Genomic DNA, 14,379 nt, shown 5'->3' with positions numbered 1-14,379 from the left:
GTTTTAAGGTCAAGGCCGAACTCTTAAATGTCAAATCTCATCGTGTCTGTCTGCCTGTCTGTCCCTCTGTCTGTTTTTCCGCCCATCATCCCCTGTCCATCTATTTGTGTATATCTATCTACCGAGCAGTGTATCTATCTGCCGATCTCTTTAATACAGTGTGTGTGTGTGTGTGTGTGTGTGTGTGTGTGTGTGTGTAAGTAAACGGCACTCCCTAACACCCTTTCCTGAGTGATTTACTTTGTTTATTTACACCTTAGTCTCCTCTTCTGTGTTCCTTAAATACCTTCCAGTATCGCCATACTCTGCATGAATTTCGCACAAAGGCATATTAACCAGTCTCATTCGAAAATAAATCGCTGAGGAGGAGGTGTTAGGGAGCTTCCTTTACCGACGATAATACGAACACACACACACACACACACACACACACACACACACACACACACACACACACACACACACACACACACACACACACACACACACACACACACACACACACACACACACACACACACACACACACACACACACACACACACACACACACACACACACACACACACACACACACACACACACACACACACACACACACACACACACACCTGTGATCCCTTTTGCTGCTCTCTAAATAGCTGTGGTTGTTTTCTATCTCAATTTCCACTAGTTAGCTATTTTCTAATCATATCTAGAATTTGTTAGTGTCGGTAGAAATGGTGTAACTTTGTCAGGATAGGTCTGTTTAATGTGGCTTAAACGGGAATCACAATACCGGGAATTAAAATACCGGGAATCAAAGTACTGGGAGTTAAAGTATCGGGATACAAAATACCGGGAATCTTAATACCTGGAATCATAGTGCCAGGAATCTACCGGTAATTAAAATACCGGGAATTAAAGTAACGGGAAACAGGATACCGATGATTTCTCTTGCTAAACTTTATCCATACTTTCTAGCGCAAACATCTGTCATATTTTCAATAATTGTTTCAATAATTGTTCAGTGAGGCTAAATTGAGGAGTGAGATGCAATGCGTTGATGAACGAGAGATTGAATTAGCAAGAGCTGCGTACTGGAGTTTGAATTCAGAAGTAAGAAGGTTAGCTAGGAGAGATAAAAGAAGATGTGTGGATGAAAAGGTTGCAGAGACTGAAATCTTAATAAACAAAAATGATGGACAGAGTCAAAGAATAGCATATGAATCGATTAGAGAACTGAGTGGTAATGCAGGTAAACGCAAGGAAATACCAGTTAGAGACAGGGAAGGAAATTTATTGACCAAAGATGGAGATATTAAAAATAGATGGAAAGAGCATTTTGAGACAGTTCTTAATAGACCAATACCACCAGAAGAGGATATACCGTCTGCTCAGGAAGATTTAAATATAGAAACAGGAGAGTTGAGGCTTGCAGAAGTGGAGAAAGCAGTAAAACAGTTAAAGAATAATAAGGCACCAGGGGAGGATGGTTTATTTCCGGAAATGTTTAAAGTGGAGGGGGATAGATTAATAATGATCTTGACCAAGATATTCAATAAGATATGGGTGACGGGGTTACTACCATCAGTTTGGAAGAATGGTGTAATTGTTAAAGTTCCGAAGAAGGGAGACCTGAGTGAATGTGGTAATTGGAGGGGAATCTCTTTGTCACCGATAGCTTTGAAAGTTTTCAGTAGAGTGTTGTTAAATAGGTTGGAGCCGGTGGTTGAGGGTATCCTGAGGGATGAACAGGCTGGTTTTAGAAAGGGACGTGGTTGCAATGATCATATCTTTATAGTTAGGCATTTGATGCAGCAAGTTAATGAAATGAGAGTACCGTTAAGTCTTTGTTTTGTTGATTTTGAAAAGGCTTTTGATAGTGTTTCGAGAGAGACTATGGGGAAGATCATGAGACATTATGGAATACCAGAGGAGTTTGTGAGGGTCATTATGAACATGCATGAGGACACATATTGTAAAGTGATGGTTGATGGTTGTCTGAGTGATTCGTTTGAAGTCAAGTCCGGAGTAATTCAAGGTGGTGTTCTATCGCCTTTACTATTTATATTGGTCATTGATTACATTATGAAACGCGTTAGAACAGAAACCGGTGCAGGTATACTTTGGGGAGAGAACAGGAAACTTTTGGATTTAGATTATGCAGATGATTTAGTTTTGATTTGTGATGGGCCAGAAGAGATGCTGAGAGTGTTGGACTGTTTGGTGAGTGAAGGTCGCAAGGTGGGTTTGGTTATTAATTGTGGAAAAACTGAAATAATCAATATGAATATGGAAAATGCGCAGGAATGTGTAATTGGAGGTATGGTTGTAAAACAAGTTGATAGGTTTAAATATTTAGGTACTTATTTAGCCAAGGATGGTTCTTTGAACTTTGAATTCGAGGAAAGGTTAAAGAAGGCTAATCAGGCAATGGGAATGCTTAAAAATATTTGGAATAATAACAATTTTTCTGTGCATACAAAAATCAAACTTTATAAGGTAATGGTTAGGAGTATCTTAATTTATGGACACGAGTCTTGGTACAGCACAGTGACTATGGAAAATAAATTCATGGTGTTTGAAAATAAAGCACTTAGAAGAATATTAGGAGTTAAGTGGTGGGAAAGGATACCAAATAGTAGAATTAGAGAAATAACGGGAGTGCAGCCGATCGATGAATATGTTAGATTCTCACGATGGAAGTGGCTAGGACATGTGTATAGGAGACAGGGAATAGTACGAGGTACACCAGGGTGGGTGGCACCTGGTAGGAGAGGTAGTGGAAGGCCAAAAGAGACGTGGGTGAGGACAATGAGACGGGAAGCTGGAGATGAGTGTTGGGCGGATCTTGAGGAGTTAGCACAAGATAGGATGTGGTGGTGTGAGTTCATCGAGGCCCTATGCATCCCCGAGGGTGCCACAGGAAATGATTGATTGATTGATTGATTACGTTTTAATAGATGTGAAAATGCACGAAATGTCTCGGAAAAAAAAATGGATATTGGTGAACATATTTTCCAGCTGAGTAATCACATCCACAGAACCGCGAAAAAAAAAAAAAAATAAAAAATAAATAAATAATCAATACATTTTCTTGCTTTAGCAGTTTTTGGCTTAGAGAAAATTTAATGAATAATTCTTCATGTTCACCACCCAAGATGGATTTTTTTTTTTTCTTTTTTTGCCTTTTTCAGTAGACCTTTTTTTTCGTCAATTTAGGTGGGTTCTCTGCTTAGGTAATTTTTGCACCGAGGCCAATTAAGAAAGTTTCTAATTACTCTTAAGAAAGTTGTAATTAAACTTAAAGAAAATGAAGGGGAACCTGTAGCGGCGAAAATGGCGTCTTCCGAGTGTGACGTAATATCCGGTGTAAACAAACATGAATATTCTAAGGATGATGGTGATGTGTGATGATGATGATGATGATGCCTACCCTATTAAATCTTTGGGTAGGAAAAGATGTCTGGCTGATGATGTTGCTTGATGATGATGATGATGATGATGATTAACCTGACAGCCTAACCCAAACTTAATCAAACCTAACCAGAACTTAAACTTAAAAACTCACCAAAACCAACCTAAAATGGAGAAAGCAGCCCCGAGAAAGACGGTCAATAGTAACTTTTTTTTTTAATACACACTTGGCCGAGAATTACCGTAGAGAAAAAAAAAAATCAAATAACGAAATGTGGCTAATAACAAAGAAATAAAAGTTGTATAAGATTTGTGGCAGTCGCTCTGTTTTAGGCCGTAAGGAGAGGGATAGATACACTAGATAGATTGATAAGACAGGTAGATTTTTTTTTAGACAGGTGGGTTTTGTAATTATACAGGTAGATTTTGTAATTATCCTCGAAATCACTTGGCTATTTGCTATACTTGTTATATTTTAACATGGCCTTTTTTTTTTATCAGATTATTTCCCTGTAAAACAATTAACTCTAAGCCCTTGTCCACCCCGTTTGGGATACATGGCGTCTGGCAATGAATGAATTTCCCTTAGCTCAGTGGCAGAAAAAGACGATAGTTTGGCCCTGCACCCTTTCTGTGGCACTTCTTCGTGACTTGAATCATTGTTTTGGTGCTAATCGCTCTTTACAACAGAGTATGTAAGGAGGAAAGGTGGCAATTTTAGGCCAAGTTAGAGTAAAAAGGGTGTAGTGATTTTTTTTTTCTTTCATGATGTACAGGGTTTGCGGATTAGTTGTGTCCCCTTCTGTAAGAGTCCCCCTCTCTAACCCTCACTCCCCATGTGTCCCCCTCTCTTCCCCCACTTTAAGTGTCCCCCTTCTCTTCCCCCTCCCTAAGTGCCCCCCTCTCTTCCCCCTCGCTAAGTGCCCCCCTCCCTTCCTCCTCCCTAAGTGTCCCCCCCTCTCTTCCCCTTCCCTAAGTGTCCCCCCTCCCTTCCTCCTCCCTAAGTGTCCCTCCCTCTCTTCCCCCTCCCTAAATGTCCTCCTCTCTTCCTTCTCCCTAAGTGTCCCTCCCTCTCTTCCCCCTCCCTAAATGTCCTCCTCTTTTCCCTCTTCCTAAATGTCCCCCTCTCTTCCCCTCCCCCTCCCATGTGTCCCCTTCTGTTCTCCCTCCCTAACTGTCGCCCTCTCTTCCCCCTCCGTAAGTGTCCCCCTCTCTTCCCCCTTCCTAAATGTCCCCCTCTCTTCCCCCTCTCTTCCCTTTCCCTAAGCGTCCCCCTCTCTAAGTGCCCCCCTATGTAACTCCCCTCCTTGTGTTGCAGTGATGGTAACTACGTGTGGTGCCACGGGACATGAGGGACCCACGCCGGAGCAGTGTCGTGAGGAGTACCAACACACCGTCGATCAGGCCCCCACCGTCCCCTCCTCCACCCCCCTCCCAGGCACGCAGATATGGAGGGTGCCCAGGGACGGCTATTACACGTGAGTACAGCTGTAATGGTAATTGTTAGTACTGTGCACCGAAAATAGTGCGTCGTTGATTGTGCAGTGGAAATAGTGCTTCATTGTTATATACCAGGAATAGTGCCTCGTTGTTAGGGGACCGCGCGTTAGTACACCAGTAAGTACTTCGTTTGTAGGGGATGACGCACCGGAAATAGTACATTGTTAATAGGAGCTTATGGGTTAGTACATCAGGCAGTAGTATACATTGAGGAGATTACAAGGCCCACTGTAATCAATGTACATTCATCCACGTCGCTGTTAGGCACACACACATATGAAGGTATTACAGATAGTACACTTAGTACACCTGAAGTAGCACAAAGTTGTCAGCGTCGAGGATTTTTAGGTTAGCACAAGACGAGAGGGAGGGATTTGTTAGTGTTAGAGAGTTAGCAGACCCACAGCGCTGACACCCGCTAAGCATCACATTTGCGTATTGGGTATTTGCGTAAGTGATAAATATACGCATGGGTGGCCTAGCATATCAGTGTTTCATTCTCAGCTCACCACATGCGGGATATTCTCAGCTTGAGGGAATTTTAGGAAGCTGTTTTAGGTCTGGGCATATTTCTGCAACCCTGAAGTTCTTATTCTTGTTTTATTGATGTATTTACCGTACTTTTTTTTTTGTCGCTCGGGCCTCGTTCAGTTCCCAGTTTGGTGGTGTTTGTTTGGGGTGATGATGAGGATAGTTGTTATTATTTTATTATTATTTTTGTTATTGTTATTGTTATGATTTTTGAATCCATGATTACTTTTCGAAAGAGATCGCCGAAGCTGGGAAAAAAACCGTCTGCTGATATAGCCTATTCGATCCCCGCTGAGAAGAGACGAGCCTGTCGGAGTGCATTGATTATTAAGGATGCATTTTAAATTATTTTTATTACAAGAGTTACAATAACCGTTTGACGATAATATTGCCGATATAAAATAGTATATATAGTTATCTGTCAGGATTAATAAAAAAAAAAAAAACGAGTTCATACAAAGTTTATCAGAGGTTCCAGACAGGTTAACAATTTTGAATTCACGGGACAAAATCAAAAGACGTCCAGGTTAAGTTTTACGAGTACCTTGATTTTTTTCCCTATATTCAGGTAAGGTAAGGTATGTTATGTCATTACTACGATTGTCTGCTTACTCTAACCTAGCAAATTTGACGGTGAGGGAGGGGGGGAGGCCGCTAGTTGGATGTGCCACTTGACTGAGCAGACAAATACTCGAATTTACTTGAGTGTTCTGCTGTGGCATCAGTTTGCATTATGCTTTCTGCTTTATCATCATCAGTAAGTTTTCTGTCTCTGAATATTTAATTACAACTTACAGAGCTGTGACACCTGTGGGCTGCGGAATATTTAAAAGTGACTGTGACATATAGCTTCTGCACCCGTGTCTGCCAGTCATTTTTATTGGAATTTCGATGCTTTACTAAGTTAGATTTTACAGGATGTCGCAGAAATGACAATTTGCCATACTTTCCCTGAACATGGGGGGTAAAAATCAACGTATGCAAACTTTATCCGAATGTGTTTTGATTTGTCCAGAGAATATCAATTTCTCAAACGTGTAAGGCCCCTTTTTTTAATTAATCCACACAAATAACGATATGAGAACCGTATATACTATTTTATTTGGGTAGTCTTATCGTCAAACGTTATTGGAAGACGTATAATAAAAAAATTAATCTAAAATGCATCGTCAGTAATGATTGCACTCTGACAACCAATCAGCTGCCAGTTTTCAAAGCATAAGGCTCAGCACTCACTCAGGGTTGATCAGATAGGCTAGAGGGAGAATGGAATATAAAGAGCATCATTGTGTTGTTGTTGTTGTTATTGTCGTCATTGTTGTTATTGTTGTATTGTTGTGTCCGACTCAAAAGGACGTGTACCTGATGGACTGAAGGTAATCCGGTTACTTGAAACAGGTACAGCCTGTGATCTTAATGAGATTAGGATCAAGGATTGGCTCTGCGTCCATCCCTTTCTCCATCCTTCCCTCACCAGCTTTTCTCTCCTGTCTTCGTATCTTTCTCCTCTCCTTTCTCCAATCACAGGTCTCTTCTGGCATCATTTGTACAAGCTTTTACCATCTCCTCTTGCCTTCCCTCCCGTTTCTTCCTCCTCTCCCCTCCTATCCCTTCTCACGATCCTTCTCTTCTCTGCTTTCCCTCCTTTCTTCCCCTCCATTCCTCTCATCTCTCTTCCTGTGTTTCCATTTCTTCTTTCCTTCATTCCTTCCCACCTCATCTCTCTTTATCTTCTCTCTCCTTCATCCTTCCCTCACCTTACTCCCCTTCTTTAGTGCTCGTCCTCTATCCCCCTATCCCTCTCTCCCTCACCCTTCCCTCCCTTCCTCCCTCCCTCCCTCCCTCACCCTTTCCATCCCTCACTCCCTCCATCCCTCACTCCCCTTCACAACTCCGTACCACATTACTTCTCTCTCTTTAAGACTCCTTCGCTCCTCCTTATACCTCCATTCCTTTATAATTTTAACTCCCTCTCTCCGTCTGTCGGTCTTGCCTGCTCCTTCACTTGTCTTTATTGCTCCTTTATCTCTTATTTTAGTTAGTTCTCCATTCCTTTGTCTCCTTATCCTCCTCTTCTCTGATTCTCTCATTCCCTTCATCTGCCCTTCCTCTCCTATCCTCTCCTCTTCCTTTCCTTGAAGTCATTTTTTTTTCTTTCGACTATTAGTTAGAAAATGTCAGCCTCATCTTGTATAATTTTCTGGTACGGCCACGCATAGTTTGTTGTGTTCAGTTCTGGTCCCTTTATTACAGAGAAATATATAACTTTGGAAAAGCACATCAAAGGGTGGTAAAAGTTGTATAGATTTCAAAGTAAGCCTTTCGAAGAGCGCTTAAGAGATTGATTGGTTTACCTGAACTTAGTGGAGATTAGATTTCTTTCACGTAATTGCCAAAATGATACCTGGATTAAAAAAAATAACCTTTCGAGGAACGGATAAAAGTGATTACTCTGTTTACATGAACTGAGCTGATATCATATTAAGATGTTTACTTGAACTTCGTCGAAATTACAGAGAGATTTAATTTACGCAGTTTTGCAACATTTCCCTGGGCTTTGATATACTGTATGTTCGTCGAAAAATGGATCACAGGAGGTTAGTCTAATTACACGAAAGTTAAGGACTGTAAAATTTTTGGAAACCATTACCCATCACAGTAAGCTAACTTTTTCTTCTTCATTAGACTTTCAAATGTACGGAACAAATTTCTTTACTGAACTGAGAGGCCGTATAAACACCAAACATTGGCTTCGATAAACATCTGCAGTCTAATCCCCAGGTAAACATGATCACCTTTGAATAAACATTAAGGAAGTGTAACATTTCTTAAACACAGCCAAAGCACATCATTTTTTTGGGATCTGATGTTGACGATGTTACTTTCCTTTGGGGGATTACGGAAACTTAAAATGTTACTTCCGCCGCAGTTTTTTTTTCTTATTTCCGTGACATTTTCTGTGCTTCGTGGTAGTCCTTCTCACTTTTTTCCTGCCGACCTCAGCCGCAGAGATTGGTGAGGGTGGCTTTCTTACGATGCATACCTTCTTTTCCTTTTCTTTTTTCTTTTTTTTTTACTCATAGTTTTTGAGCTGTTACTTATTCAGCTACATACAGACTGATAAAAAAATGCGGTTCTCTTTGTACTCAGAATTACTACTTACTCTTCGCATGCCTCCTTCTCCTCCTCCTCTTTATCATCGTCATCATCATCATCATCATCCATTTCTTTATCTTCCTTTCCTCTTCTCGTCCTTGTTTCTCCACCTCCACCACTTCTTTCACTCTTCTTTCCCTCCTTTCTTGTTTCTTTTCCTCTTCCTTTTCTTCCTTTCACTCCTTTTCTTACTTTCTTCTTCTTTCCTCTGTCATCTCTCTCTTTCTCCCTCTCCTTACCATGTCACCCTCCTTCCTTTTCCTCCTCCTCCTCCTCCTTTCCTAGTAATTTTCTTTCCTTCTGCCCTTCCTTACCTCGACAGCTTTTTCATTGCAATTCTTTCCTTGTTTTGTCTTCTTCCTTCTGCATCTTTATTTCATGCTTTCCTCTTCCTTTTTTTCTTTTGTCTTGCCCTCTTTTAGATCTTATCACTTGTTCCTCTCTCTCTCTCTCTCTCTCTCTCTCTCTCTCTCTCTCTCTCCCTCACACACACACACACACACACACACACACACACACACACACACACACACACACACACATTCTCTCTCTTTCCCCTTCCCTAATCCCTCTCTGTCCCTTCCTCCATCTCTTTCTTCTCTCCCTCCCTCCCTCGCTAATGAAGCCCCTCACAAGATAGAGTTGTTACCATGGCGACGAAGAACTATACTTGGGTCGTCTCCTTACTTCTTTTAAGTGCGTGTGTGTGTGTGTGTGTGTGAGAGAGAGAGAGAGAGAGAGAGAGAGAGAGAGAGTGAGTAGAAACGTCAAATTAGAGTGAAGACGCATTTAAGACTAGTGCCTCGTATTCAAGTTGCTGACGTCACGGGATAATCTGGTGTCGTCAGAGGGATAATGACATCAAGAGGTCGTTCCAGGGGTGCTGACGTCAAGGGGATAACTTGGTGACGTCAGGAAAAATTGATGGCAGAGGGTTAAATGGTGACATCAGAGGGATAATGACGTCATTAGTTCCTTCCCATGATGCCTACGTCGTGGGCTGTTATGATGACGTTAGAAGGATAATGACGTAAATGTCCGTCTTGGGGGTCCCTACTTCATGGGCTGCCATGATGACGTCAGAAAGAAAAGGGTAAATTGGTTCGGCCTGTGGTGTCTACGTCATGGGTGTAATGATGACGTCAGAGGCAGTAGTGACGTCACAGGGCCCTACTTTAACCCGGAACCAAGAAGCAGACACCAGACCTGAGACAAGATAAAAATTCTGATGACTATCCTTGTCAGTTTCTTCACCTTCCAACATATCCAAAGGACGTTTACCTCTGAAGCCTTTTTTTTTTTTTTTTTTTGGGGGGGGGAGCCTTCACGCCCTGGCATCGGTGTTAGAGGTCAGCGTCCCTCCCCGGTTATAAAAACTTCCTCCCAACTCCCCAGGATCACGACAACAACAACAGCGATAAAGTGTCGTCTGTGTACATTGTTATTTATCTGAATATCTCGTCTATGCCAGTTCTGTCTCACTATCTCCCTCACGTAGATAGAGAGATAGATGGATATATTGCTCTCTCTCTCTCTCTCTCTCTCTCTCTCTCTCTCTCTCTCTCGCTCACCACCTAGCTCCCCTGCCGACCCTCTGTTTCTCAATGCTTGGGATTCAGTTGCCCAACCTTCCTGGAAATCTCTCTCTCTCTCTCTCTCTCTCTCTCTCTCTCTCTCTCTCTCTCTCTCTCTCTCTCTCTCTCTCAGCAACATTTTTACAGTCGTCTCTTTCATCATCATCATCATCATCATCGCTTATGTCATAACTGTTTTCACTTGTCATTATCATCATCATCATCATCATCATCATTTCACATTTACCCTCATAATCATCACTATCATCGTAATCATCATCACTATTATATTCCTCTTTGCATTTATTATCACTGTCATCACCTTCGTCATTATTTAAGCCTTTTGAATAATGGAAGACGTGAGAGTCAGCGTTTTAGAGAGAGAGAGAGAGAGAGAGAGGATTGTTGGTCAGAGTGAGACTAAAATTGAAAACAGAATGTAAAGAATTGTGTGTGTGTGTGTGTGTGTGTGTGTGTGTGTGTGTGTGTGTGTGTGTGTGTGTGTGCGTGCGAAGGAGAGAGGGAGGGGGGAATAAGGGGGGGAGGAAGATGAATAGGACGTTATGGAAATTCTTAGAAGGACTAAACGATGAGAGAGAGAGAGAGAGAGAGAGAGAGAGAGAGAGACAGACAGACAGACAGACAGACAGACAGACAGACAGACAAAGGCTGGAAATAAATAGTTTTGATGGTAGAAAAAAATGGAATAAATTTGATTGATGGGTAGATAGATAGAGAATTTGGTTGAGATAGACAGAGAGAAAGAGAGACAGAAAGGCAGACGGACACAGACAGATAGATGTGCAGTGTCAGGGAAAATTAATTGAAAGAGAGGACTGAAAAATACAATAAAAGAAGGGAAGGAGGGAAAGAGAGAATGTAAAGAAAGTGAGCAAGCAGAGCGAAGTGAATTAGAGCGAGATCAGTGACCTGTGATTTTGAGAGAAAGGGATTAATTATGGTGGACTGGAGCTAACTCAGATTTGTGCTCTCTCTCTCTCTCTCTCTCTCTCTCTCTCTCTCTCTCTCTCTCTCTCTCTCTCTCTCTCAACGATGCTGGTGCTTCGATATCGGTATCTGAAGAAGGATGAAAGGAATGGAAGGAAGGAAGGAAAATAGGAAAAACTGAAGGAAATACGGAAGGAAGGAAGGATGGGTTGAACAGTGAATGGATAGGAAGAAGAAAGTAAGACAAGGGAAGAAGGAATTGAGGGGAAGGAAGGAGAGGGAAAGAAGGAAGGAAGGAAAGAACGAATGACCTAGGGAGGGAGGGAATGACCGAAGGAAGGAACAGAGGGCAATAATAATTAATAAAGAAGGACAGACAAAGGAGGGAGGGAGGGAGGGAGGGCGGAAGAGAGGAAGGAAGGCTGTGAAAGAGAAGAGGAGAGAGGATGAGTGATGAAAGGAGGGAATATGAAGGAGAAAGAGGGAGAGAAGGAATGGAGAGAAGGAAGGAAATGGAGAGAGAATTAAAGCAGGATTAAGGAAAAAAGGAATTGATAAGAAAGAAGAAAAACAGGAAGGAAGGAAAAAAAGAAAGAACAGATAGGTAGGAGGAAGAAAGAGAATTAGGAAGCAGGTGAGAAGGATATGAGGGAAGAAATTAGAAATAATGATGGAAGAAACTAAGCAGAATAAGGAAAAGAAATGACAAAGGCGGAGGAGGAACTGAAGGAGGGCAAGGAGAAAGTGATGAAAGCAGCAGGAAGATGCAGAATGGAGAGAGAGAGAGAGAGAGAGAGAGGGAGAGGTGGGAAAGGTTGCCAGCTCAAATAGAAGAGGAAGGAGGAGGGAGGAAGAAGAGGAGGGGGAGGATGGGGAGGAGAATGAATGCAATGAAAAGGCCGAGGCAGGAATGAAAGAAATGAAAGAGGAATGCTGGAGGGAGGAAGGGAGGAATGCAGTGAAAGGAATGCACGAATATTTTTAGCGAGAGAGAGAGAGTTTACATGTGTTGGAAAGGCTCTTGCGAAATGCAGGATGTATACCAGTTTAATAGAGAGAGAGAGAGAGAGTGAGAAATATACTTATCTAAATCAAAGATAGGAAAGAAAGCAAGGAAGGTTAAAGAAAGAAGGCAAGGGAGAAAAGGAAGGGAAAGCTAGAAGTCAGCAAAAATATATATATATAAAGAAAGCTGAGGAAAAAAGCAAGGGAAAGCTAAAAGTCAGGTTGAGAAACGTGTGAAAGAAAGCTGTGGAAAGCTAAAGGTCAGCCGGAAAAACAGCGTGAGAAAGCTAAGCGGAAAAAAAGGAAGAGAAAGCTAAAACTCGGCCAGTAGAAACGTGAGGACAGGTAAATGGGAAAAAAAAAAGCAAGTGAAAGCTAGAAGTCGGCAAGAAAAACAGCGTGGGAAGGAAAATAAAGCTAACAGACAGCTAGAAAAACAGCCTGACATGCTTGGTACCGCAGCTAAAAATAGGGGACAGCTAAGGAAATAAAAGTGTTACATAGATACGCAGACAAGACGGTGTTCGTGGTCCCAGTCAGGTGCTCGGGCCTAAATAATAAAAGTGATTTATTTTTCTTATTTATCGTTTCTTTAACATCTTTATTACGTCTTTATTTAACGTCTTTATTACGCCTTTATTTAACGTCTTCATTACGTCTATTTAACATCTTCATTACGTCTATATTTCACGTCTACATTACGTCTATTTAACATCTTCATTACGTCTATATTTCACGTCTACATTACGTCTATTTAACGTCTTTATTTAACCTCCATATTAAGTCTTTATTTAACGTTCATATTCGTTAATTAACGTCTTCACTACGTCTTTATTACGTCTTTATGTAACGTCTTTATTACAGTTACGCCAATTTTTTATTCTTGCTGATGGAGGCTATTTTACTTGCCTTGGGAGAGCGGCCTAGTAGTGCGGAGGTAGATAAAAAGTATATCTATTTCGCCCATTCCGAAAAAAAATCGATAAGACAAGGAGAGAGAGAGAGAGAGGGAGAGAGAGAGAGGTGAATCTACTTAAACCCAAAGAGGGAGAAAGGTATTGAGTGCAAGGAAAAGCAGCAAAAATACTTGTTGAGATTAGCAAAAGAATCCAGGAAGCGAGAGAGCAAAAGTAAGGTGTAAAAGAATGGATTAGAGCTAGTTTGAAAGGCAGAGAGAGAGAGAGAGAGAGAGAGAGAGGAACACGAGTTTGGAAAGGCTTTTGTGAAATGTAGGCCAAATGTTAGATTAGTAAGAGAGAGAAAGAGAGAGAGAGAGAGAGAAAGAGAGAGAGAGACCCACACCAACACAGACTAATCCCTACCAGTACCACATTACACTTGTACCACATTAACCTCATCCCCACCACCACACCACGCCACACCACATCCGTCTCTCCACACATCATGCTTAGCCCGGAGGAAAAAATGATGTTATGCTTAGTTTGGTAAAAGAGCTGGACATTCAACTTGAGATGATGGAGACTTCATGTATATATATTCTCTCTCTCTCTCTCTCTCTCTCTCTCTCTCTCTCTCTCTCTCTCTCTCTCTCTCTCTCTCTCTCTCTCTCTCTCTCTCTCTCTCTCTCTCTCTCTCAACACCTACTTGTCCTCTTTTCGTCATGTGCAGAGTCTTTTGTGTCAGCTTCCCAGGAAAACACACACACACACACACACACACACACACACACACACACACACACACACACACACACACACACACACACACACACACACACACACACACACACACACACACACACACACACACACACACACACACACACACACACACACACACACACACACACACACACACACACACACACACACACACACACACACACACACACACACACACACACTACCCACTTCTGTACTTCTCCATGTAAGCCTAGGACAGCACCCCATTCTAAGCCCCTTTTGGTAGTGGCTTTGGTCCGTATTTCAGTGGCTTAGTGGAGGGGGGGAGGGCTTCCTAACCTCTTTCCCTAGCGATTTTGTTTACGCATTAGACCGTAACGTTTTCCTGTACGCTGTTTATTCATTTTATTATTGGTGTTTATAATGAGAGACGCCTTCATGTGGTGGCATTGATATAAACGGTCGGCTGATCTACATGCAGAAGGAAGATGGTCGACTGCAGGAGAGGGGCAACTTCGTCCTGCAGTCCACTGGGTTTACATTTCAGATGAACCTGGAATTACAACTGTTATTATCGATGTTGTTGGAATATGTATCAGTTTTAAATATTAGCGTGCCATATG

At 41.9% G+C, this 14,379-nt stretch overlaps 1 protein-coding gene across 1 annotated transcript in view; it reads left to right on the top strand.

Annotated features, from left to right (window-relative positions):
- Nucleotides 1–14,379, top strand: part of LOC145401638 (leukocyte tyrosine kinase receptor-like) — a 161,747-nt gene that overhangs the window by 25,961 nt on the left and 121,407 nt on the right. The window contains 1 exon segment of the mRNA XM_080273833.1: nucleotides 4,718–4,877. Coding sequence (XP_080129959.1) covers nucleotides 4,718–4,877 — 160 coding nt within the window.

The sequence above is a fragment of the Coenobita brevimanus genome, chromosome 6, assembly GCF_032717465.1.
Source record: "Coenobita brevimanus isolate Jiangsu-jjx chromosome 6, ASM3271746v2, whole genome shotgun sequence".
Taxonomy (NCBI): Eukaryota; Metazoa; Arthropoda; class Malacostraca; order Decapoda; family Coenobitidae; genus Coenobita; species Coenobita brevimanus.
The sequence above is the reverse complement of the archived record's forward strand: the minus strand, read 5'-3'. Positions and strand labels throughout refer to the sequence as shown.